The sequence below is a fragment of the Stenella coeruleoalba genome (assembly GCF_951394435.1).
Source record: "Stenella coeruleoalba genome assembly, chromosome: 5".
NCBI classification, from domain to species: domain Eukaryota; kingdom Metazoa; phylum Chordata; class Mammalia; order Artiodactyla; family Delphinidae; genus Stenella; species Stenella coeruleoalba.
Genome location: NC_137150.1, coordinates 74,466,236 through 74,491,779, shown reverse-complemented (window position 1 = coordinate 74,491,779; position 25,544 = coordinate 74,466,236). Strand labels below are relative to the sequence as shown.

Sequence of the window (25,544 nt, the reverse complement as noted above, 5' to 3'; positions counted from 1 at the left end):
CATCTTAAAACTGTAACATTTCCCTAATTTGCTCATTTTAACTCTCTGCTTCTTCTTTGTCACTAGCAGTGAAAATCCTCAGAAACTGGGTGACGCAGGAAGCTGCACTGTGTCACCCCACACTAGAGGGAACAAATACCATTTGGGATAAGAACGGCAGCTGGGATGGAACCTGAGGTGCTAGGAGGAAAGGCAGGGCAGCTTTGGGAGCCCACAGAGGGCGAGAATGATGGTTTTCCCCAGCCAGAGACCCCAACCTGAACCCTCCCCACCAGCCATCGCCCTGTTGGGGCCCCTGCCTCATACCCCTGGAGCTGGGGGACCACAATCTCACTGCCAGGCCTACAGCAGGACCTCCTGGGTGCAGTACTGGACTCAGAACCCATTTTCCAGAAGAAACAAGCTGGGACCAACCACGGTGCACGCCTCATTTCAGGAGGTAGAGTCCTTTCCAGGTCCCAAACACTCACCAAGAAGGTCTCAGAATCCAGCCCACGGGGAAGTTGGGCTTGCCTGCCTCCTGTCCGCCTTGACAACCTCCTTTCTCATTTTAAAATGAATCCACTCACTTGGAGACGTTCAGATAGGCACTTTTTAAAACACCTTTTAAATAATGCCATTTGCAGAAACATGGATGGTCCTAGAGATTGTCATACTGAGTAAAGTCAGTCAGACAGAGAAAGACAAATATCATATGATATCGCTTATATGTGGAATCTAAAAAAAAGGCTACAAATGAACTTATCTACAAAACAGAAATAGAGTTACAGATGTAGAAAATAAACTTATAGTTCCCGAGGGATAAGGGGGGAGGGGAGGGATAATAAATAAATAAATAAAATAAAACAAAATATAATAAAATAAAAAAGCCTTTTAAAAAAGAGAATGATGGCAGGAAAAGTTTCAAAATGCCAGTTCAATGTTTTGGTCTAATCTCCTTACCTGAATCACTTTGCTGTACAGCAGAAATAAACACAACATTGTAAATCAACTATACTTCAATTAAAAGAAAAAATATTCCCCAGAATACTTAGCTTGAAGTATTGACATTAAATAAATAGATGTGGATAACCGGAAAAAAAAAAATCTCCTTACCTGTCAGAAACCACTACCTGAGGGGGTGAAAAAAATCAAAACTAGAATGACAGTGACTTTTCTTCTGCGCTCCTCAACCTTATCAAATACACACTCAGGCCCTTGTGGCATGTCATTTGCTTTGATGTATAAAATCATTTCTATAAAAATAATGGGATTGCAGAACCCTGGAGCTAGAAATGCTTTAGCATGAGCTCATCAAGTCACCTCATTTTACAGTTGAAAACATGAGAAAACAAGAGTGACTTGAAAGAAGGAGCCCAGTCTACAAGTAAGAGGTCAGAAGGGGGCACTGGGGCTTCCCTGGTGGCGCAGTGGTTGAAAGTCCGCCTGCCAATGCAGGGGACACGGGTTCGTGCCCCGGTCCGGGAAGATCCCACATGCTGCGGAGCGGCCCGTCCGGAGCCTGTGCTCTGCAGTGGGAGAGGCCACAACAGTGAGAGGCCCGCATACCACAAAAGCAAACAAACAAACAAAAAAAAAAACAGAAGGGGCACTGGTCGGCAAGTGCCCACGTAGGGTACCTGCCTGGGGATCCCTGCACCATCCCAGACGCAGGCCATGTGACCAGTGAGCTCCAGGGTCCTCTGGAGGAGAGAAGTCCAACGGGCCCTCAGTCAGAAAGGAATTTGAGATTGGATGTCTCATTTATGTCTCTGCCCTAATCAACATAAATTCACAAACACCACTTTCTAAATAGCAGGGCCTCATCACTGAGCTCTGGGACCTTGGGTCGGGGGTCTCAGGTTCACAGCATTAAGGGCTCCTCCGTTCTGACCCATATCAGACTGGGCTCTGGTCTTCTGCTTTGTCAGCCCGAAAGACCTTGGACGTAATCCTGAAGAGGCTCCAGGGATGTGACAGGCATCTGGTATGAAAACATACTGAACAACTATAAAATATTTGTCATCCTTAATCGCTTCTGTTACTCTTACATATTCACATGCAATATAGTAAAGTAGTTTCCCTGCACTCAAAATGATTCCTCTAAAATCACATTGCTATAATTTGTAGTAACTGTAAATAGAAAGTAACCTTTTACAATCATATAAAAATTAAAAATTTATTTTAAATATAAAAATAAAATTAGGTTGCTGTTGGGACAAATTAAAATTCAAGAAACCCTGTTCTAAGCATGTCCCAAACGCCAAGCACTGGACTAGGGGATGCTAGAGATACAGAGATGAACGACCCAGGCCTTGCTCCCCAGGAGCTCACAGTCTGCCAGGGACCAGGTAGCAGCCAGGAACCCGGGGAACCAGAAGCATAGACTGTGTGCTGATATGAGCCACGGTGCCAGCCTTACTCCCTCTGGCATCTCTCCTCTTTCCACCTATTAATATTTCAGTAAGCTTAGATTTGGCTGGATGAGTCACTTGGCACCAATAGCATTTTGAAAGGAAGGAAGCAATGAAAAAAACGTTAAAACAGCTGCAGTTCACAAATGTCAGAGTGTTGTGTCTAGGTCATGGTAATAGATGCTAGCAGCCCAGACAGTGGCCACAACTTTTCTTGGTTACTGTTTGCACAGTGACCATTCCAGCTCAATGTCAACTGCCTGCAGCCCTTAATGTCTCTGAAGCCAGGGGTTTACTGCAAACCATCATCTGAAAACACTGTCTCCTTCCCAAACTCATTGACTCATCCTTGCCTGTCATCAGTCATATCCAGGCAGCCGCCATGTCCGGCCGATTCTTCCTTCAAGATGCGTGAAATGTTTCTCCTAATCCACCCCTTCCTGCCTGCACCCTCCTCCAGCTAGGTGAGAGAAACACAAACCCGAATTACATTTTACTCGTTGTTTTCAAGACAACAGAAAATAAAAACATTTCATCATTCTTGTTTGCGGGGGGCGGGGGGGAAGTGGTAAGGCACTGGAGTGCCTCTTCCCATGCCCTGAACCACAATCCCCACGTGTGACAAAGTCTTTCCAGTGCTGATTCTAGCAATTAAAGAGTCATCAGTCTAAAGATGTTACCATGAAGTGTAAATACGCCCTAGGAAGGATCTGTCTTGTTTATATCTTTACTGCCTTTCTGAACAGCAGACATCTGCAAAAACACGCAACAACGTCGGCTTTACAGATATGACTTGTTTTTTTTAAAACACCAATTCAAATACTAGAATACTAAGTGGCTTTAAAAAAGAATGTGCATGCTCCCTACTCCCTGCACACCGATATGAAGCTCACTCGGATACACTTATCGCTAAGTTAACAGAAAAGGCAATACAGAACAGTGTGTTTAGTGCTGCCTTTCAATAAAACTGGGGGAGGGAGATCTGTAATAAATGTACAGAAAACACTAATGGATCCGTAAGAAACTGACAGGGATGGTCTGAGCAGGGAAGGGGGTGGGGGCAATGCCCCAGACTAACGGGCAACAAGCATGGAAAAGAGATCTCTCACCCTACACTTGTTATGCTTTTAAAAAGTATGTGAATATATTACCTATTCAAAAATTTATTTGTAAAAAGACAACTGGGGGCTTCCCTGGTGGCACAGTGGTTAACAATCTGCCTTCCAATGCAGGGGATGTGGATTCGATCCCTGGTCAGGGAGCTAGATCCCACACGCCGCAACTAAGGAGCCCCGGATTTTCGTTAATTATAACGTATTGATGTGGTTCATTCATTGTAACAAATATGTCATATGAATGCAAGATGTAAATATAACAGGCAAAACCGGAAGTGGGGCATACGGGAACTCTCTATACTACCTTCTCGATTTTTCTGTACCTAAAATTGTTTTACATGTTTAGGAAGTTGAGGGTTTTAAGGTCATTGAAACCATGGTAGGAGTGGCCGGGTGGGGAGGACTCAACTGAGGACCAATCATTGTGTCCGTATCAGGGACCTAAAGGTAAGTGAGACCCGGCAATTCACCACGTGGCAGATGAGGCAGCCCCCAGTCTCTCTACCAGACAGAATATGCTATGAGAGCAAGGGAAGGAGAGGCCAACTCTGCTCCATCTGAGGGATGCAGACAAGGCTTCACAGAGGACGGGACATTTGGGCTGGAGTCATGGGCTGAGGAAAAGGCTTTCCTGGCACGAAAGATCCAAGTACTTGTTCTGTCACTTATTGGCTACAAGTCATTTAACCTTTCCTGGCCTCGGCATCTTCCTGCAAACAATTCCAGGGGTGGACTAAACGGCCTCTATCATAGATTCCAGCTCAAAAAATCTTGACACACTCAAATGAGTTCTCTCCCTCACAACAATGAATGTTTCCTCCTAATAAGTTACATGCATAGTCCCTGACCTCAAAGCTAGTTGTAGGAGGAGGCAAGGAGGTGAGGACGGGACACTCCGCCTCCAACACACACACACAGTACCAAGACTCGTGTTCATCCATTCATTCAACAAGTATGAGTCAGGCACTGTTCTAGGCACAGAGGATACAGTGTCAAATAGAACGGACAAAGCTCCCTGCCCTCACGGAGCTTACGTCCTGGTGAGGGCACAATGCTCAGAAGAGAAGATGGACGATACTCCGGATAAGGAAGTACATTAGATGGTGATAAGTGCTAGGGAGAAAAATCAAGGAAGGCAAGGAGACAGGAAGAATGTGGGGCAGGAGGCTGCAGCTCTGGCTGAGCTGGAGACACTGAGAAAAGGCTGGGGGGTGTGGGGGGGTGTGGAGGCGGCCCGCCGTGCAGAGATCTGTAGGGAGAGCATTCCAGGCAGAGGGAAGGCCTGCAGCTGAACTCGAAGACAACGAGGCCCTCGGTGCTGGACTGAAGTGCATGAGGGGAAGTGGTGAGAGGCACGGGGGGCAGGGGGCATTCATGGAGAGCCTGGCAGGGCACTGGCAAGACTTCCGGAAGCCACTGGAGGGTTTGAAGCAGAGCGACACGATCTGACTTGAGTTTTAACAGGATCACTCTGAGCGAGAGTTGAGAATAACTCTACAAGAGACAAGCAACCATCTCTGAAAAACTCTGGGGGGCAGTGGGGTAGGGAGCTGGCCTGCAGGTGGGGAGGGGCACTCTACAGCCCTGCTTCAAGCATCCGCCACAGGGGAGGTGTCAAGGCCTGTCTGGGAGCAAACTTTTCACCATGTGGCCCAGTAATCGAACCCTGCATTCAACAGAAGCGGCAGCCTCACCAACAAATGGGCACCTATAAGTAAAGTGTTCCTTTACATTTAGAAAGGCCGTTACTCCCATTCCAACCAGAAAGAAAGAAAACACACCACAGCCCTCCGCCCCGACCAACTGAAAATACCTGTGAAGCGACCCCACCCCATTAACACAGCTGCACACCGCCACGTGAAAGGGGCACCATCGTTTAAGTACTGTGTAATCGTCCCACACGATGTTAAAACTTCTCAGAACGTCTCCATGAGCTCGCTGGAGGAGAAAAAGTAGTTACCAGGGTAGGCAGGCACGAAGGGCCTTCTGCCAACTACTTAGATATTTTAATTCTCCGTTGCCTCAGTAGCTAAATAAGCATGGAGAACAAGCAGGAGAGGAATACTAATTAGAGCTAATTAGGCCCTGCCCTCTTCTGCCTCAATCCCCTTTATTGAAAGTCCCCCTAATTCAAGGATGATGGCGCTAAAGTGTAAATACCTAGGGTAAACAGCAGCCGACACACCAAACCCCCTGTTTGCATTTCTGAACCTTTGCCTGGTTACCTGAGGAGGGCTGCAAACCCAAGGCCAAATTCCAACAGCCCCAGCATAGACCACGGAATCATGGGGGGAGGGAGTGCTGCCAAGAGGAGTGCAGTAAATAGGATAAAGGGCTCTCCTAGGATTTCCAGCATTCTAACGTGCAGGACATTCACCAGAAGAACATTTGATTTTTTTCCTTTTAATAAACAATGATAGCAAACATGACTCCAGTTCCGCAGCCCGATCAATGCCACACTCCTCCCTCCTTCTTAGCAAAGATCAAGGGCCTCACCCCAGAGAAACCCTTCCCTGGTTATGTGCGAAGGCCATATCTTCGGGTCCTGTCTGGAGGCCCTCGGCAAGGGGATAATAAGGAGAGCAGATAACCCTGGGATGGGGGCTGTCAGCCTGCCAGGGACTTGTTTGAAGTGAGCCCCCTCAAATTAGAAGTCTATTTCCTGCTGGATTAAACACACAGATGAAAGATGTATACAAACTTGGAAAAACAGAAATCACAACGCAAATGGAAAATAATGTATTGAAAGAATTATTTGCAACTGGAAGTATTTAAGGTTTTACTAGAATCAGAATGTCAAACTGTAAGGAAACTAAGAAGTCATCTCCTTCAGCAGTTCCCAAACTTTTGGATTTCACAGATTATTAGGATCATTATGATTTAAAAAGAAAACAAAAAGAGAAGGTAGAACGTATATAGGATTGCCAGATTTTTTCTTTTGCTCAAAATGAAAACCACTCTCTATTATCATTACAAATTATTAAAAAGTTTTCCCACCAAAAATAAAAAAGACATAATTTCAAATTAAAGGACAGTCCTTGGGAAGCAGGGGGCTGTTGGCAATGATATACTCCTGTGTGTGACACAAGATACATCCTTCTCTTTGCCTTTCCCTGGGGACCCATGAAAACATCAGCAATGGGCACTGGTTGCCAGATGGGTGTTTGGAAACCGGTGATCTACCCCAAGGTCTGGAGTGAAAAAAGAAACCTGCTACAGTAATAACTTTGAATTAGGCCCTGAAGAAAGTTTTTGTTTGCCTAGACCTCTCCTCTCTCTCAGACAGAAACCTCCACTGCCTTCATGTAAATGAGACACGGCAGGGGACAGTCCTTCCCTCCCTCGCAGCCAGACATTTGCTTCCCGAGAGCAATCGAGAATCTCGGGCTTGAAAGTGAATCGAGCACCCCAACACAATTATCTCCTACGGGAAAGGAGAAAGTTTGGAGCTTCCTGCGTTTGGGGGAGGGGGGATGGGATGGCGGTAGCTCATCTGCCTGGCAGCCCCAGCGCCCAACAGAGCATCCCTCCGCTGTGGCCTCCCAACTGCCACATCCAGCCCCCTCCCAACTCCGAAAACTTAAAGCAGGTAACTGAGGGCTCCTCACGCAGCCGCCGACCCCGGGCAGTATCGCGCGAGTGCAACTGCACACCCCCTGCCCTCCGTTCCAGAATCAATCCTCCAGAATTAAGGGAGTGTGCTGCACGGGGTGTTTGTAAACTCCAGGATAAAGCCAGGCAGAAGGAATCAGATTGGGATGTTCCAGCTGGGGCTTGGTTCCCAGGTGGGGCTGTGGTTTGGGACGCGAGTCTCCCCTCGGGTATGCGAGGGCTTGGGGGAGGAAAGAGGGGGTTACATCTTTAAAGGAAAGCGGCTGGCCTAGGCGCGGTGAAACTCTAGGATTCGCTACGAGGGCCTGAACACCCGCGTTTCCAGGAGACTAGCCCTCGGGAGTAGTAGCCCTGGCCCCCACGCTTTGGCTCCAGCGAAGACTCCGGGTCACGCGCCTCCAGCTGCCCTTCGTCTCCCCGGGACCAGGGTACCGGTGGCATCACTCGGCGCCTCCCAGCAGCCCGGCCGCCCCCGGCCGGCCACAAGGGCCGCTTTGTGCCGGGAGTGCAGAGCCCAGATCCCGACGCGGGGCTGGCGGCGGCCCTCCCCGCGCAATGGGCGCGGGCGCTCGCGGGCTGGGTCAGCAGACGGGCAGGGCTGTTTACTCAGGAAGGCTCCTCCTCGCCCGGGAGGGGACTGGAGGCCGACGACCGCCCTGCGGAGCTGCGGCGGGCCGCGAGCGGGGTGGCGCACGCAGTTCGGAAGCCCCCCACCGGGCCGTCCCCAGCGGCTCGCCACCTGAGAGTGCCCCGAGGATGCCTCCCACCTTCAGACAACGGCCCGGGGCCCTGCCCCTCCGAGACGCCAAGGGCGGCTCCGTGCGCCACAAAGTTTCTTTGCACCGCCAGCGGCACGGCTTACCTGGGAGCCGGGGCACGAGCGTGCAGAGCCCGAGGAGGCAGGCGTACAGGGGCGCGGGGGCCCGCGGCATGGTGGGGCGCCCGGCTCAGCTGCGGCGCGGGCGGCGGACTCCGCGGGGACGTGCGGCCGGGGCGCGGGGGCGGGGGGCCGGGGGCCGCGGCCTGGCGGGAGGCGGGGGCGGCTGCGCTGGCCCGCGCCCCGCCGCCACCATCCCTCCCGCAGCGCTTGCCGCCGAGTCCCGGGGCCGCCGCTGCGCCGGCTCCCCGGCCGGGACGCCCGGGGTGTCGCCGCTCGGGACGGTCCCGGCGGGCGGCTCTGTGCAGGGAGGACTCCGGCTCCTGCACGCACCACGGGCTGAGGCTCCCCCGCGCGCCGGTACACTGCGCCCGTCGCCTCCGCCCCTTCCCTTTTCTTCCTCCCTCCGGCCCGCGGGGCTCCACTTTCCTCCTCTCCTTACTCCTCCCCTTCTCTCCCCGTCCCGGCCCCCGCCCGGCTGCCACAAGGTCAGCTTACGGCGAGGCGGGGCGGGCCGAGCTCCGCCCCTCCCGGGGACCGGCCAGCACGGGAGGCCGAGGGCATCCAGGTGCAAGTTGCTTCCGGCGCACCTGGCGGCCCGGGCAGGGGTCGAAATCCTGGGGTAGCGTCTGGCCCGGCTTCCCTAGCAGCTACGGGAAGGGGGAGGGGCACGCTCCACGGGCGAGCCGAGATTATACTTGGGGTTGCTGGATTTAAGGAGAGAGAGCGGGTCCGGGGCGGGGAGCGGGGAATCGTGCCGTGGCAGTCTAGTCCTCTCGAAGCCGTGCTCGCCGGAGGGACGGAGGCACCGGCGAGTGTTACCGCGACGCGACGTGCTCTGTGGGGAAGTGAGGGCACGTGGGGCGTGGAGACACACACAAAACGCACTTTTCCCTCCCTCATTAAAGTTTTGCTCTTTACGCGGATTCGAGGCTGGCCAATATGTCACTATTCTGCGTTTTTCTTATGTCGATACGCTGGCGGTTTCCGTGAAGCCGAACAAATAAACTGAAGAACAGATGCTCAGGTTTTCACCTTATCCTTTACACCTGAGCTGGTTCTAAAATTGACTGTAAGGGGCGGGGGTGGGGAGCTTCCTCTAACAGCACGTGCAAAGGACCAGGTGGGCTTGGGCTGGGCCACGATGAGTGGGTTAAGACTGGAATGGTTTATAGGCAGCAGCAGAAGAGGCAGCCTTCATGTACCAATAGAAGGAAATAATAGTAGGATGCCTAACACGTACAGTACAGAAAGCACACAGCTAGCCAGGCACTGAAATGTAAATACTTACCTGTTAATTCACGAAATCCTCCCCACAACCCTACTGTTATCCAGATGAGAAAACTGAGGCACAAAGGGGTTAACTTGCCAGGAGAAGTGACAGAGCTGGATGCATTATCCAAAAGTGCAGAATGCTTCGACTAAAAACAGAAGCAGTAAGCAGTAAAGAGCAAAGTGATCTGAACTTTGCACGTCAGGAACCAGTTGGCAAGACGGCTCTGAGTGGGCAATTAGTTCTAACTGCCCAGATTAGGGAGCTGGAGTTTAACTGTGCACTCCCACCCCACACTCTACCAGGGTGGTGCCCTACTGCCAGAGAAAATGAACTTATCCTTGTGGCATCGTGTGCATAGAGGCCAAGCTCCAAATTCCACTTGAAGGACAGTGTTTTATGCTTAAACTCCATGGAAGTGTCATCGTACTCTAAATATTCCCCATGTTCATTCTGATGTAAGAGTTATGCTTGTCCCCAAACATTTTCCAGTAAACATTGTGCTGTAGGGGCTGCCCCAGGTTTATCTTGGGTCTTTCTGCCTCAGCAGAATGGCCTTGGGGCTACTTTTATCCAATCTTGAGAGGCAACGATTATAACTAATGGGCAGCCGGTGAAAGAGTTTGAACTGGGAGGTGTCAGAGCCAAGTGGTGATTTTAAGATTTTTCTGGTAGGGATGTGATGGATGGATTAGATGCAAGGAAAGTTAAGTTGCAGAAACTGGGTAAATAGTGCATTGATAAGGACAAACAAATCTTGCATTTATCAAGCATCCTCTAAGTTTAGGCCCTGTGTTGTCTGATCTGTGCATCACCTTCCCCAGCCCAACATGGCGCTTTACTGTGCAGACCCAACACACACCCCTGTTTACCTGGACTGCACCTGGAAAGTGCTGCAACCCAATCTGCCCTCCTCCTGTCCCACCTGGCGGTTTCCAACCTGCCCAGACCTGCCATAAACAGCAGAATCCCAAGTGATGACAACATTCTTCCACATTCCATTATCTGGGAACTAGGCTGGAGATGATAGACGGCTCTTCTAATTCCTCCCAAGCTTTTGTTTTCTGGTTTGTGGCTTTTTCTTGTCCCGTCATCCTTCATTCTTTGTACTAAGCTGGAGAGTGGAAGTGCCTTTTAAATGCTTTGACTTCGTCTGACTGGCAAAGTCAGCGTGCACTGATGGCCTCCATCGGTGCTTCCCACAGCCACTGAAACAGTTCCCTTTGTGGCTGCCTCCACAGCATCCCATTTCTGATCATTGCTGAGCTTCTGGGCCCCAAGGAGGCTGCTGGTTGCATTGAGTTTGCGTCTCAAGGTTTGAACACAGATAACCCAGAGGAAGTTTATGTTTCTTATTAGTTTTAAAATAAGATTAATTCCTCAAAAAGTTAAATATAGAATTACCATATGATGCACAAACTCCATCTCGCAACTCCCAAAGGAATTGAAAGCAGGGCCTCAAACAGATGGTTATACACCCACATTCATAGTGGCATTATTCACAGGCACCAAAAGGTGGAAATAGCTCGAATATCCATCAGCAGACGAATGGATAAATAAAATGCAGTATGTACCTACAATGGGATATTATCCAGTCTTAAAAAGGAATTAAATACTGACACATGTTACAACACATACGAACCCTGAAAACATTATGCAAGTGAAATAAGCAAGACACAAAAGGACAAATATTGTATGATTCTAGGTATAAGCAAATTCATAGAGTCAGAAAGGATAAAAGAGGTTACCAGGGGCTGGACAGAGGGGCAAACAGGAAGTTAGTAGTTAATGGGTACAGAGTTTCAGTTTGGGATAATGGAAAAGTTCTGAAAATGGATCATGGTGATGTTTGCCCAACACTGTGAGAATACTTAATGCCACTGACCTGTACACTTAAAAATTATTAAAATGGTAACTTTTGTGTTATGTGTATTTTACCATAATTTAAAAAAAACTTGAAATCGGATGAGTTAAAACTTTTCTATTTCATAAGTCAGATTTACATGCTAATTCATTCCCACGATGAGTCGTCATATTGTGCAATTCAATCTCTAATCCAGGTCAAGAATATTTTACTGATACAGAGTTGCAATGTAATATGCAGGGAAAAAAAAGTCGGAGGGGGAAAAGACAACAACCCTACAGTATTCACCTTAGTTTAGGTAATATTCTTAATTTACTCTGCTTTTAATAGTCATGCCTGGGGTTTGTCACAGTGCCAGAAATGAATGACCCTGATGACGGAATATTATAAAATTCTTTTGCAGCAATTGATAGGGCTATGAAACATGTATACAATTTTCTTTAATGTTAATTTTCACTTTTTTTTTTTGGCCACACTGCACGGCTTGTGGGATATCAGTCTTTGACTGGGATTGAACCTGGGCCACGGCAGTGAAAGCCTGGAATCCTAACCACCGGGCCACCAGGGAACTCCCTAACTTTTTATTTTAAAAATATAAAATTATATTCTTTTTTATAGGAAAATGTTCTTTATAGGTTTTTCTCCCCCTATGGGACATGGTGTTGGTTAGGAAAAAATACTCCCCATGACAGCCCTCAGAGTTTGCAGCCCATACGGGACGGCCAAGGACAGACCTAAGGGCACCATCCACATAATGGATGAACACAGGAGATGGGCAGATGACAGGCCATGGTGAGCACAGCGGGTTCCATTTTGGTGAAAATAGCCTATTATGTTAACTGGCATATAGTAGATCTCTCAGCAATTTTTGTTTGTTTATTTTGGGGTTAAGCATGGACATCGTGGTCATGCCACAGCTGAGACGGGTGGAATTTCATATGGAGAGACGGAATACAAAACAAGTCTTGATGGAAATTTTCAACCCTGAGGAAAGGTGTTTCTCTTTGTTGTTGTTGCTTTTAATGTACAAATGTAAGTCATAGAAATGTACCATTTCTCTGAAGCTGAGAAGCACATGCAAACATTTGAACCTTATTTATGGAGCAGCTGGCACACCCTCGATACATAAGTCATGTGCTTTCAACCTCTCTATTCATAGAATGATCAATTTTGAAAACGCTCATGAATTATATCTTTCTGTAACCAATTTTCAAAGGTTAGTTTTGAAAATATTTTTAAGATTATATATTCTGGAGGGAATATATGTTTTCCAGCTTTCATGAACTGAAATATTTTAAAACAGTGTCCATTAATAAAATTACAGTAAAAGTTGTGATATTTTTCAATGAATTCTGGCATATGTTTTCCTTTTTTTTTTTTTTTTTTTTTCCTTTTTAGAAAACTTTTCTTTAAAATTGTCTGTAGAGCTTAGACCCAGAGGAGACTGCTAGAGTCTTCCTCTAAATGCCCCTTTTCCACTCTGGCAAAGCCATTACAATTTGTTTCTCTTTTCCTAGAAGTTATCTTACACCACCTAAAGGGCACAGATGCTTTTCCAGTTATTTAACTAAAAAGTACAATGAATGAAGACAAGTACACAGACACACTCACACACACATACCCCTTTTTAATCATATCTAGAGACTTCTAGCATAAATACCAGGAAACGAGTGAGTAGGGAATGGGGAAGGAGCACAGAACAGGTATGGTCCATGCAGATGTGGCCTGGGAAGAAATGCCACAGAATGAGGGGAGCGTGATGGGATAGAGGGAAGTGAACACCATAGACGCTGGCAAGGATGGAGATATCTGAAGAGCAGAAGGAAGCGGTGGGAACTTGGGAATGCTCTTGGAGGCTGAGCTAGCATTCTGCCCTCGGCCACTTGAGTACCACTTTTTTTTTTTTTTTTTATAAATTTATTTATTTATTTTTGGCTGTGTTGGGTCTTCGTTTCTGTGCGAGGGCTTTCTCCAGTTGCGGAGAGCGGGGGCCACTCTTCATCGCGGTGCGCGGGCCTCTCACTGTCACGGCCTCTCCCGTTGCGGAGCACAGGCTCCAGACACGCAGACACGCAGTTGTGGTGCACGGGCCTAGCCGCTCCGCGGCATGTGGGATCTTCCCGGACTGGGGCTCGAACCCATGTCCCCTGCATTGGCAGGCGGATTCTTAACCACTGCGCCACCAGCGAAGCCCCCACTTTTTTTTAATCCTCCTTTTCACCTACAATCCCCTCCGTGTCACCCCTCACTTTCATCTTGCCTTTCTCTTCTGTCTTGTCTTAGCTCTATCAGTGGTCCTTCAGACAATGCTGGAGCTAGGAATTCAACAGCTTTTCAAAAGGTAGGACAAGCTTCTGACCCTTACCCCTTTCTGGGGGCCAGGTTTGGGGGTGTGATGGGGGAGTGGAAGCTGAGCAGCTTGCTGAAGGACCAGGTCTGCAGAAGTCAAGGGCCAACAGGCCTGCAAAAAGCCTCCAGCCCGGGACCCAACTTCAGCCTGTGTACAGGAGCTACCGCACCTTTTGTAGACTATAGCTCTTCATATTTAATTGCTGGTGGAGGAAAACTATAAATCTGGACTCAGAAGAATTCAGTTCCGGTCCTCAGTGCTATCAACTAGCTGAGCAGCCATGCAATTACCTGCCCCTCTCTGGACCTCAGTTTGCTCAGCTGGAAAGCAAAGGATCTGGTCCATGCCAGAGCTGGCTCTATAATTACTGCTTGTGAACTCAAATGCGTTTGGCACTTGGCAGCAGGCTCTGGTTTACATAACCTGTTCTACCAACTAAAAATTGTCCTTCAGAAAACTACTGCCCTTTAATAGGATACAGGACTGGGTTGAACACATTCACTACGTGGGAAGATTGTGAGGGCCTGTCTTGGGAGTAGACTCTGAAAATGACCATTTCACCTCTTTAAGGGATGTCCCAAGGATCCCCCATCACCTCCCTGGCTAATCTACTCTGATTATTTAATCATCAATCACAGCGAGTTCTTCATTCCATGTAACCTAAGTTCCTTCTTTGGTAGTTTCCACTTCCCCAGCCTCACTGGAGATAGGCCACTATCCGCTCCAACATTTCAGAGACGATACAATAAAACATGATGCCCACCAGAGGTTCCTCCGAGGGTCAACTCAATATTCAGACTCACAAGCCTTCTAGAGGCCACATTTGGCTTTAAAAGTCAAGACAATGTAGGGAGGAACCACAGCTGGCCAGCCTGGCAGCATTGAGAGTTCATCTCATGGGAGTTCTGCTCTCAGTCTAGCATAGCAGTCAGCTCAGGTGCAGGAGCTAAGAGCCTCGTTGCTCAGGTGTAGGCCCCTCCCCAGCTTAGAAGCCATCATATTTTGTAATATAACTCTAGGAGTATAGTTTCCGAGTTCCTCACAAAGACAAGCACAGTTCAAAAAGTCCCCACACTCAGAGAGAGAATGGAGTCCAGCCAAGTATTTATAGTTCAATCAGGTATTTACAGTACAAATCAATGCTGTAAAACATACCTCATTCTCCCCATTTGGACGCTGGGGCTTAGAGAAGGGATAAGTGACAGAGCCAAGATCTCCTGACCCCAAGGTCCACAGTTCTTTCTGTTCTATCACAGCTGCCTCATTTTGAATGGAACTCTGATCTTCACTATGACTATGACATAGTCTTAATTCGAGTGTACTTAAAAGAAGTATATCTTAATATTTTCAAAAGTGCAATGTTTTCTCATAATTGGTCTTATTTGTGATCATTTCAGAAAATATTTACATGCAGGTTAAATTAGCAAATACATCTGAAAATACCTGGCACACAGTAGGCATTTAATAACTATTTATTGAATCTGGCTTGTACTTCCTAAACTGGGTCCCCACCTGATTTCTTAGGGTGACAGCTTTGACCCACTCTTCTTCTGAGTCATGTTATGTTATACAGGGTGGCCATCCAGGGGCACAGTGGACCTTTCATTACATGGAGCCCCATGCTTTATAGCTACCCTTGTAACATTCATCCCCAAACCACAATTAACAGCAAACGCAGGGCCTTTTACCCTTAGGTCAGTAGGCTGAAGTGTAGTTAGCTGTGGAGATCTGTGACTCTCCAGACTAGGGCACCCCAATCACGTTTTCCAAGTGTAGCTGAAGGACAAAGCCAAGCCAGACCCAAAGCAGGATACCTGCAAACTATAACTTGAGAGAGCTGGGCTCCCTTCTTCCAAGGAGACCAGGGAGGGCATTGCAACTGTCTCCACACAAGAAGGCAGAACCTGAGTGAATGCCTTATTAGGTACAGCTGTTCAGCCTTCTCTTCAGAAGAAGCAGGTAGGGCACATGGTTGGTGTAACTGAAGGATCAGCACACCAGGAATCAGATGATTATGCAACACACAAGGCCCTTCAGAGCCTGGCCCCAACACGCATCCTCACAAACACATTCTCACCTTTGCACGTCGTGTTTCTTCTCCATAGAGGGTCATGGTTCCTGCTCTTTCCAGCTAGTAAACTTGACTCCTCTTTCCATACCCAGCTCAAGCCTTCCAGAACTGATTTTCATAGAATGTCTTCCTCCACGTTCTCAAAGGGCTTGGTCCTTCCTCTATCAGATGAGTTGAATTTGAAATTACTTGCTTATGGCACAACTGACTCTCTGACTTAATTGAGAATTAAGAGAGTAGACGCTTAAGTATCTGTGGGATAAACAACAAAGTCCTACTGTATAGCATAGGGAACTATTAATATATTCAATATCCTGTAACAAACCATAATGGAAAAGAATATGAAAAAGAATATATATGTATATGTATAACTGAATCGGTTTGCTGTACAGCAGACACTAACCCAACATTGTAAATCAACTATACTTCAATAAAATAAATTTAAAACAAAGTATTTGTGGAATGCCTCATTTTTTTAACAAATATTTATTGAGTGTATACTCTGTGCTAGGTACTGCTCTAGGTTAGGGATGGGATTGTGATATTTATGCAGAATCTTGAAGGGTGACACAATGTTGTAAGGGAGAGGGAGGGAGAGGACCAGAGACGGGATAGCTGTTCACAAAGCACCCATTTCCTGGTCTTCCTGGACATGGAGCTCTCCTATATTCCTCTGTCTCCCTGGGTGTGTTGGGTGTAGTTATGTGGCTAAGTTCTAAGCCAATGTGATGTGGGAAAAAATGAGAGGTATTAACACCAGACCTGACCCATAAAGATCTCTCTTGCGTGATCCTCCACGCTTTTTCCCTTTCTAGTAGATTGATACAGATGAGTACAGTGTGACCTTGAGAAACATGTTCAAAATGAGGAAGCCGTAGCAGGAAGGAGCCTGGATCGCCACGTAGAGGAGAGCAGAGGGCTCCTGAGGAGCACCCAGGAGCAAGGACAGACGTATCTGGACTATAATGCAGTCCGCTGTCCAAATGTCTATTTGTGTTGACCCTTCTGGGGTGTGTGTCTTGTTTTAAGCTTGAGACTTAGAATAATAACAATAGAAAATTTTAAAAGATTAGTTTAAAATGATAGACATTCTATTATGGAATAAGAATTACGTACAACTTAGAGGGTATTGTATAAGTTAATTCCTCTCGAGAAAATGGTAAAGCTGGTTGGTTAGGGCTGGCTAAGAGAGGCTTTCTGTTATGGACTAAGCTTAAAAACAAAATACCTCAAAAGTGACATTACAAATAGACATTTAGACAATCGACCCTATTATAATCTGGAGACTTCTCTTGTTTTGCCCTAATTCTATTCTTTGCTTCCATAGTCCAGGATATTCCTTGCTCGAGGATGTTACTTCACTGAAATAGGGCCTTCATTCTTTCTTGTTTTGTTGAGGACCTTCTACATACCAGAGAAATAAGACAGAGGGTTTTTCTCCAGAAGCTCAGGAGCAGAGAAGGACTGGCTGGTAAAGGTGGCACTAAGCAGGGGTGGGGGTTGGAGGTGTTCAGTGTCAACCCAGCGGGACCTTGGACCCTGTCAGGAGGTTATTGTTTCCAGCATAAGGAAAGAAGCCTCAAGGATTCCTCTGTCACCACATATGGGCAGGATACCACAGCCGGGCAGAGAGAGAATAGAGAGACTTTTCATTAGAGAGAAACTGGAGGCCCCGCACCCAAACAGAGAGGGAAGCCACAGCCACAGCTGGGGCCATCGGTAATGCACAGCAGGCATTTTGCAGATGATTTTAGATGAATTACTTTAATGGAGAGAATATGTTCTGAAATCTGAACAATGACGTAAGGACAGAATTTTTCATTTTGGGTAATAAAGGCCCATTAACCTATACACTCCAGGAAGATCTGGCACCAGGCCTAGTAAACATAGGACACTCTCATTTCAAATATATGTCTCATCGTCTCTACGAACCATCGAAATATCCTACATACGTTAATATTTTAGCATTAAATGACAGAGGGCTGTGCTAATTACTACCCATAAAACTTTGGGCAAGTTTCTTGCCTCCATTTCCCCAACTATTGAACAAGGGTAATAATAGTATTACTTCACAATTATTGTGAGAATGAAAGGAAGAATTGTGCCAGGCCTATATTAAATACTCCATAATATATTAACTATTATTATTGTTGTTTTTTCAAACTGGCTGTCATCTGGAAGCAGGAGAGAATTCTTTTATTAGACCACATGTTCTGATTGTGGGCTCGGAAAATGTTACTGAGCCTGCAGGAATAATGAAGCCTTTGTGGTTTGCTCCAAGCTTTGTCTTTGAATAAAAGTGCACACATGTCACAACCTGGAGGTTGAAGAAAAGCTCCCCATACTGTGCCCCAGGGCTCTTCCCAACCTCATTCTCTAAAACATCCAGCCAGACCTTGATCACCTCATAAACGCTGATGATCTTAGAAATCTCCCACTGGTGGCATTTTTTTTAAACTTAAAATGATGAATTTTTCAATGCAAATTGATTTATCTTCTTTTTTATTTTGGAAAGCCATTAAATAAAACATTGATTATCTGAATAATTGTACCAAATTTTATGCATCATTAAGATGACATTAACATTACTTCAATTCTTAAGTTATTCTAGGGCCACTGGAAAGAAACAATGTATGATTCTACTGATCCAGTAAAAATTATGCAAATGTGCAACAAGAGTGAACTGATAACATTCATGTTTCCCTGGCACAAGAGCAAGGAATGAAGAGACCGAGAAAAAGTCAAGGGGGAATTATTTAGAATTGTTGCATTAAAAGTGAATGATTTCCAACAAGGCTTTTAAAACAACTGTCCCACTGGAAGTCGGGTTTTTGCAAGCCATAGGAGACAGCACCACCTACTGGCTGCAGAATTTGCCCAGCGGCTAGGAAGAAGGAAGAGGGTGGTGGGTAGTTCAGGGGTAAAATTGCCCCAAAGATTTAAGTTTCAAGCTGTTTTGGTGTTGATGCCACCTGGACGATTGACCTCCTCCTCCATAAGGAAGCTCAGAGGCCACTGAAGCTCCTTATGCATAACAGATTCCTGGTTTCTAGAATCTCTGGGGAAGGAATGGGAAATGATGTGATCTGGGGCTTGACCTCAAGGAGCCAAGCCGCTGGTTGAGAGTAGTGATTCTCAGACTCCCCTGCGCATTCCAATCACTTGAGGAGCTTAACCCAGCCGGATGCTCTAGACCAACGAAGCGCTCTGGGATGGGACCCAGGCATCAGTGATTTTTAAATCTTCTCAAGTGACTCCAGTGTACAGCCGAGACCTGCTGCTGTCGGGGCAATGGTCCATCCCCAGCTGGTTTTACCCAGCGTTGACCTCAGAGAGCCTTCAGGCTGAAGCAGAGATCAGCAGAATGACATGTATGTGCTCCTGTGCTGTCTGAGGGCAGTGATTAGAGGATGCCTCCCTCAAGGTCAGAGAGGCTCCCGCAGGAGTGTCCACACTCCACTTTAAAAAAAAAACAGCTCAATTGAGGTATATATACAATAAACTGTACATATGTAAAGTTTGTAATTTAAGTTTTGCTATAACCGTGGTAACCTTCACCACCATCAAGATAATGAACACACCCTTCAAGATTGAGCTGGAAGAGTCCTGCTTTATACTGTTTCATAACTATTTAATATTCTATGCCAGGCATTGTGCTGGGTGAGAAGGAAACACAGACTTACCATGCAGGACCTCTTTACCAGGGAAATGAGTTCCAGGACCCAGCTGACACGAGAGAGGCGATACTTCTGCTTGAGAGGGCTGTGTGGAGAAGGGGAGGATTTGAAAGTCAGAAGAGATGGTGTTTTAGCTGATCTAGACAGTTGGAGGTGTTTATTAGGCAGTTGAAGGAAAGGGGCATTTCAAGTGCAGGGCACAGCACAGGCAAAAAAATGGAGGTAGTATAAAATAGATAACTAATAAGAACCTGCTGTATAAAAAAAATAAAATAAGTTCCAAAAAAATGGCGGTAGGAGGAGGTGGCATGTTTAGGGAACAGCAGGTATGCAAGTGTTAGAGCACTGCGGGGGTAGTGGGAGTGGGGACGGGGGAGGAGAGGCAACTCTGGAGCACTTGAGCCACAAAGAGTCTGGCTTGAATCTCTGAGCTTGATTCTCTCAGTGGAGAACCCCTGAAAGCCTTAAGCAAGGGAATATCATGATCAGATTCACATCTTAGAAAGTTCATTCTGACAGCCCTGCGAGGTTGCAGGGCAGTCAGTTAGAAAACCTTTGCAAAGGTCCCAGTGAGCGGAAACAAATGAATTACACGTTCTATTATGTAAGATCAAAAGCAACTTTGGAGACAAAAGCCATTTTCATAAATATTACACATATACATATTTGGAGCATTATTTTTATTCAAACAATAGCAATGAAATTCACCCAAGAATGGATGTACTCTGGTCCATGAAGCCCAGAGTTCTGTATGGCCCAGGACCTTTGAGCAGTGATGGAAACTGACATGGTGTAGTGCAGAGGGCCACGAGAGAGGTGGGACTCTTTAGAAAAGAGGTTCAGGGACTTCCCTGGAGGCGCAGTGGATAAGACACTGCGCTCCCAGTGCAGGGGGCCCGGGTTCGATCCCTGGTCAGGGAACTAGATCCCACAGGCATGCTGCAACTAAAACTTTGCATGCCACAACTAAGGAGCCAGTGAGCCGCAACTAAGGAGCCCACCTGCTGCAACTAAGACCCGGTGCAACCAAATAAATAAATAAATAAATAATTTTTTAAAAAACAAGAAAGAAAAGAGGTTCAAATAGCCTACTTTTAGCACTAAATCTAGAATCATCTTCAAATGTAAAGGAGGTAACATGCAGGTCAGAACTAGAGACTGTGATGTCAAGTTACAGTGGTCAGCCAATTTTAAGTTATGTCTTCATTAATTCTGTTAACCTATTGATTGCTGACTAATATTTTTACTGTGGGCATTAATAGGTCATACGAGTTTCTTTTATTATGTTCACCAGCTAGCCTTGAGAACACAAGAGTAATCACAAGCTGTATCAGTGAGGATGCTTCCACCTGCAAAAACAGAAGCAACTACTCAAACTGTCCTAACGGTAAAGTCCAGAGCCTTCAGGGATGGTCTGATCAGAGCACCAGCTCCATTCTTCCATGGTTCTCTCAGCTTTGCCCTCCTCTATGTGTCAGCTCAGCAAAACTGAAGCAGTTCGAGGCCTCACCTCCTCAACCCCGCTCTCCAGAACGACGAGTTTCTCCTCCTCCAAGCCTCCTACCAACATCTGAGATTTATTCTAATCATATCCACTTGTGCCATGTGCTTGCTAAGTCAATCACTGGCAAGCCGGCATGGGATTCCACTGATTGGCTTGGGCCAACCAAGGCCTACATTTGGAGCTAGGGGTCGGATCAATCCCACCCAAAATGCTTGGTTGCTTCAAAATGGAAGAGTTGTGGGATACGCCTGAGGAAGCAGCCAAAAATGTCTATTCCATGACAAAAAAAAATTACCTTGGGTAATCCAGCAGCCCCTAATGAGCAGATGTTAATCAATTCGGTTTACCATGTGTCATGTTTGCTATTGAAAGTGAAACTTAACTGCTATGTGCATCACCCAAAGTCCCAAACACAAGGGAGGACCATCTATTAAAGACACTTTATTTGTTACTGCTTATAGTTAACAGTCAAGAACAAATAATAACAACAAATAAAAATAACTTGCAAAGAGACCAGACATTAGACATAAACAAGGATACTACTAACATTAAAGAAAGCCTGTGCTGGAGGTGGCTGTCCCCATTCTTAGCTGTGTGTGTGTGTTCGTGACCACGGCTAAGGCTCTGTCCCCAGGGAAGGCTGAGGCTTTGGTGCAATACCTCTGGAGTCTGTATCACGAGGCTGAACGTTTGGATCCAGAGCCCAAGCTCCCTCTCTCACCATGAGCCAGTCAGAATGTCTACAATCTCAAAGTGACTTCAAGCTCTTGCTCTGGGGGCTCTGTCTTCCCATCCTCTCCTAGGTTCTAAATCTTGGGTAGGGCACAAATTAGAGGAAATGCCCATTTGCTCATTGAGGAGGGGAATCTGAGGATGAAGGTGGGCCCTGGGTACCTTCTCCCTTACTCAGCCTCCAGCCCAGCTTCCTTCTACCTCTGTTCCTCCTTCTCCTGGTCACATTTTTCCCCACTGACTCCCCTACCCACCGGCATTTCAAACCCTCTAGAACGTACCCCTGCAGAGGACATTTCTAGTTCAGGCCTTCTAGTTGACATTAAGAAGGCCCTGGATTGCCAGTAACTGCTCCCAAAAAGCTAAGAGACCTGTCTCTTTTTATCTGTCCTCTTGATTTGAACACAGGTCACAAGCTCCTGGCAGTTCAAGGGTAATGAAATCCCTACATTTGAGGAAAAGAAGGAGCTTCCCTGTTTTAACTTGCCAGAGAATGAACCTCAGCATCTTCAAGGATGGTATGTCCTCCCATCTCCTGGGACCTCCACAGCTGATGTGTAAGAGTCTCCCAGAATACGTCACTTATCTACAGGGTATCAACTCAAAGCAACACTCTTCTAGACTCTTTCAGGAGTGAAAAATCCTGGGGAGCTTCCCTCTAGATAGATAGAATGATTACTGTTGCACGGCCAGGAAAAAAAAACCTAACTATTGTACTGATCGGAGCAAATCAACTATCTTAAGTATAGATGCTTACTAATAGCATCTATGTGCATTTAATTTCATAGGTACTTAGTTAGCAAACAAGCTGTATTCATTGCAAACAGTCACAACTTCCATTCAGAGAGGCTGGATGGAAGAGAAATACCAAAGGCCAGACCTTCATGGCTGCTCCCTTCTCCATCAGTCTTTGAAACACTCAAAATAAAAGCTCATACGTTGGGTTTGAGGGGCCATGGATGGTTCCAAATTTTTACCGTTCTAGACAAAACGAGAGAGAGAGAAAGAGAGGGGGAAAAAACTCTTAGAAAAGAAGTATTCCAACAGAAACATATGAGAAAATTTAGATTCATAAATGATTAACATTATTGTAATTAATACAATTTGAATACTATTATTCAAATTAGAACCCATCGTGCTGTGTTCTTTATGCATTTTGGCTTATTTGATATTTACCCTCTGAGGTAGGCTTCATTTTAACCATTTCACAGATGAGAAAACAAACCCAGAGAAGTCAAATAACTTGTCTGAGATCACACAGCTCGTAGCAGGAAGGGCCAGGCTGTGAACCCAGGTCTGTCTGATTCTAAATCCCATGCCTGCTCAGCCACTAAAGGGCTTTCTTCAGAGGTTATACTTGAAGTAAGGGCTCCACTGTGGGGAAAGGGAGGTTTGAAATGAGTTCCATGGTTAAGGTTCACCTCAGGTAGGACCAAAGAGAGGTCCATCTCGGCTCTTGCTGGCTAGACCCTGTGTCCGACCCCACACGGCGCATTTTGTGCAAGTCATCCCTTCGTGCACGCATGGAACACTTAGATTCCATGACTGAAGGAAAGCTGATACGTAAAATCAACCGTGGGATTTCAAACTAAAAATAAGTCAGATTTTCCCAGAATATTCAAAGTGCGTTAAGATCCTCAAAGGATGACCCGCTCACCTGGGCCGCCTGCAGAAGCAACGCTCACACACGGGGAGTGGGGATACTGTGCTCCCCTTCCCCGGCCCCTCTACCACCCTCCCGGGTCCCCCCTCTCTTTCAGCCTCTTTATTTTTCTTCTGTCCTGGGGATACCTCACCCCTCCTTCTTTCCCTTTCTCCCCACTCTTCCTCTTTTAAACAAGTCATTTCTCTCCTTTCCTCTCTTCTTCCCCCTCTCTCTTCTCTGGCCACTTTTCCTCTCCCTTCTGTCTTGTCACTCCTCCCCAAGGGAGTCCTCTCTGACAGGCTTTCTCCTTTCAGTATTTCATTTGGTCACACTGAGCAATGCCAGCTACGATTCTCCAAAACAAATCTAACAAGGACAAGCTACTTGCCTTGAAAGTCCTCCCAAGGGAAAGAAAATATTATCGGCCTCACTTGCTTTGTCGCTTTAGAAATTGATCGAGTGGCCTTGTGGTCTGGGGTGGGGCGGGGAGGAAAGGAGAGATCTGCCTTCATGTGGGCTGGCTGGAAAGGATCCACGTAAACAGAACCATGTTTACATCCAACAGTCCTCCCCAGGCCTGCCCTAGGTCCTAGGCCCTTCAGCAGTCTGGGAATTGTCATCACAACCACTGGAGTTGTATCCCAAGAAACATATCATTTAAGGAGACCTCAAGGGCATGTGAATTAAGATTCCTTTTTTAGAGCTGAGGAAATAGATGAACAGATAAATTAAGTGGTGTGTCTAGTCACATAGATGGTCAGTGTTAGGGACCAAGTGGTGGTTACTTTCAATAGCTTTCGATTAAAAAAAAAGTCTACTGGGCAGCCAGGGCTGCTGCTGATACAACAGCCAGGTCCCAAGTCGGCCCTGGGGCATTTCACTCTGCAAAGGCAAACAGAAAGCATGCAAAGACTCACCTAATAGTGTGCGCGGGGTATACCGCCCCGGACTACGTAGGGATTCTGTGGCTCACTCTCTGTGGGCAGGTTCACGTTGATCTTAGGGAAGATCTTCCCGTCTGCTCCTAGATTGCTAAAGCCGGTATTCCGCAGTTGCAGATTTTGAAAATTGTCCTCAATCAAGTTCTGTTCTTCCACATTCCTCCTTTGGTTCTTTGAACTGTAATCAGTAACAAGAATTAGGGTCTGACAACGGCAGCAAGTTCCTTGAAGCAAAAGTTAATATTTTTTCTTCAAAATGTTTTGAATTTTTGAAATAATTTCAAATTTACATGTAAGTTACCAAAAACAAGAAAAATTACACAGAGCTCCCATACATCTATCACCCAGATTCCCCGACTGTCAACATTTCTGAACCATTTAAGGATAAGCTGCAGACCTGATGTCCATTACTGGTAATACGTCATTACTTCATTCAGTGTAGATTCCCTAAGTCTCCTCATAAGCTCCATGTAACCATCAAAAGCAGAACGTTAACCCTGATCCAACGTTACCATCTAATTCCTCCAGTCCCATTTACATTTTGCTAATAATGTTAGTATTTTTCAGTGTGCTTTTGAATTATTTATGGAAATGGTAATAAAAGTCAAAGAAAACGATGATTTGTGGTACAATTTTTCATTCAGGCAAAGTCAATGTCTACAGAAGCACCTCCGTGAACAAAATGAGTTCAAGGCATAAAGGTCTTAAGGAGAAATAGGAGTTTCCCACGTTGTTCTGTGGGCCCTCAAGGACCTCAAGTGTAGGCATTCAAAGCCAAGTGGATGGACCTGCAGGTGAGGGAGGCACCTGTCTCCCAATTAACTCTGATCATGACCCTTCTCTCCTTCTGGCCTGCAGCGACAGTCCTGCCCTGTTAGAATATGGGTAATGGGGCCAGAGGCATCCATCATGGCCACAGGGCAGTCCTGGGGTGACTCTCAGACACTGGAACGTCAGAAAGGAAGACCCACTCACCTGGTGACCCTGATGGTCAGCCCAGCCCGCCACGGAGTTCCTGCCCTGTGACAGCACTCCCATCTAAGGTAACTGACAAGAGGCTTCCTTCCCTTTGGAAAGGGCAAGAAATTATAATTCTTGGACAAGAGCTCCCAAGAGTCATGAATCTGTGGCTGGGCAAAGAGCAAACGGGGCTCTGCAGCAGGAAGGGGAACCGAGAACCGAGGCTCTCAAGGGGCACAAGCTCTATCACAGTCCCTGAGGACCCTGGAGACTGGGGCAGTGAGCCGGTCCACTGTGGAGGAAGCAGCCTTGCTCCAGAGTCGAATGTCCTGTCCACCACACCCCCACCCCTGGAAAAGGGAAAGTCGTGTTCTCAGTTCCCAGCTTGGCATCCTTATAATCAAGTCTCTGGGGAAGAGTTAATATCATAATGGAGTAAAAGAAGAAAAAAAAAGAAACAAAATATTTCAGGAATGTAAACTCTATCCTCTCGCATTACAGTGCAAAAAAACCTATTTTGCCAAAATATA

The 25,544-nt window shown here is 46.5% G+C and overlaps 1 protein-coding gene across 4 annotated transcripts in view; it reads right to left on the bottom strand.

Annotated features, from left to right (window-relative positions):
* Positions 1-8,908, bottom strand: part of LOC307187189 (integrin beta-5-like) — a 105,121-nt gene extending 96,213 nt beyond the window's left edge. For 2 of the 4 annotated variants that reach the window (XM_079922979.1, XM_079922978.1), the window contains exon 1: positions 7,983-8,907. In XM_079922979.1, coding sequence (XP_079779105.1) covers positions 7,983-8,052 — 70 coding nt within the window. In that variant the 5' untranslated portion in view covers positions 8,053-8,907. Of the gene's footprint in view, positions 1-7,982 lie in introns of all 4 variants that reach the window. The other 2 variants (XM_079922977.1, XM_079922980.1) reach the window with 2 other exon arrangements.
* Positions 8,909-25,544: the final 16,636 nt, after the last annotated feature.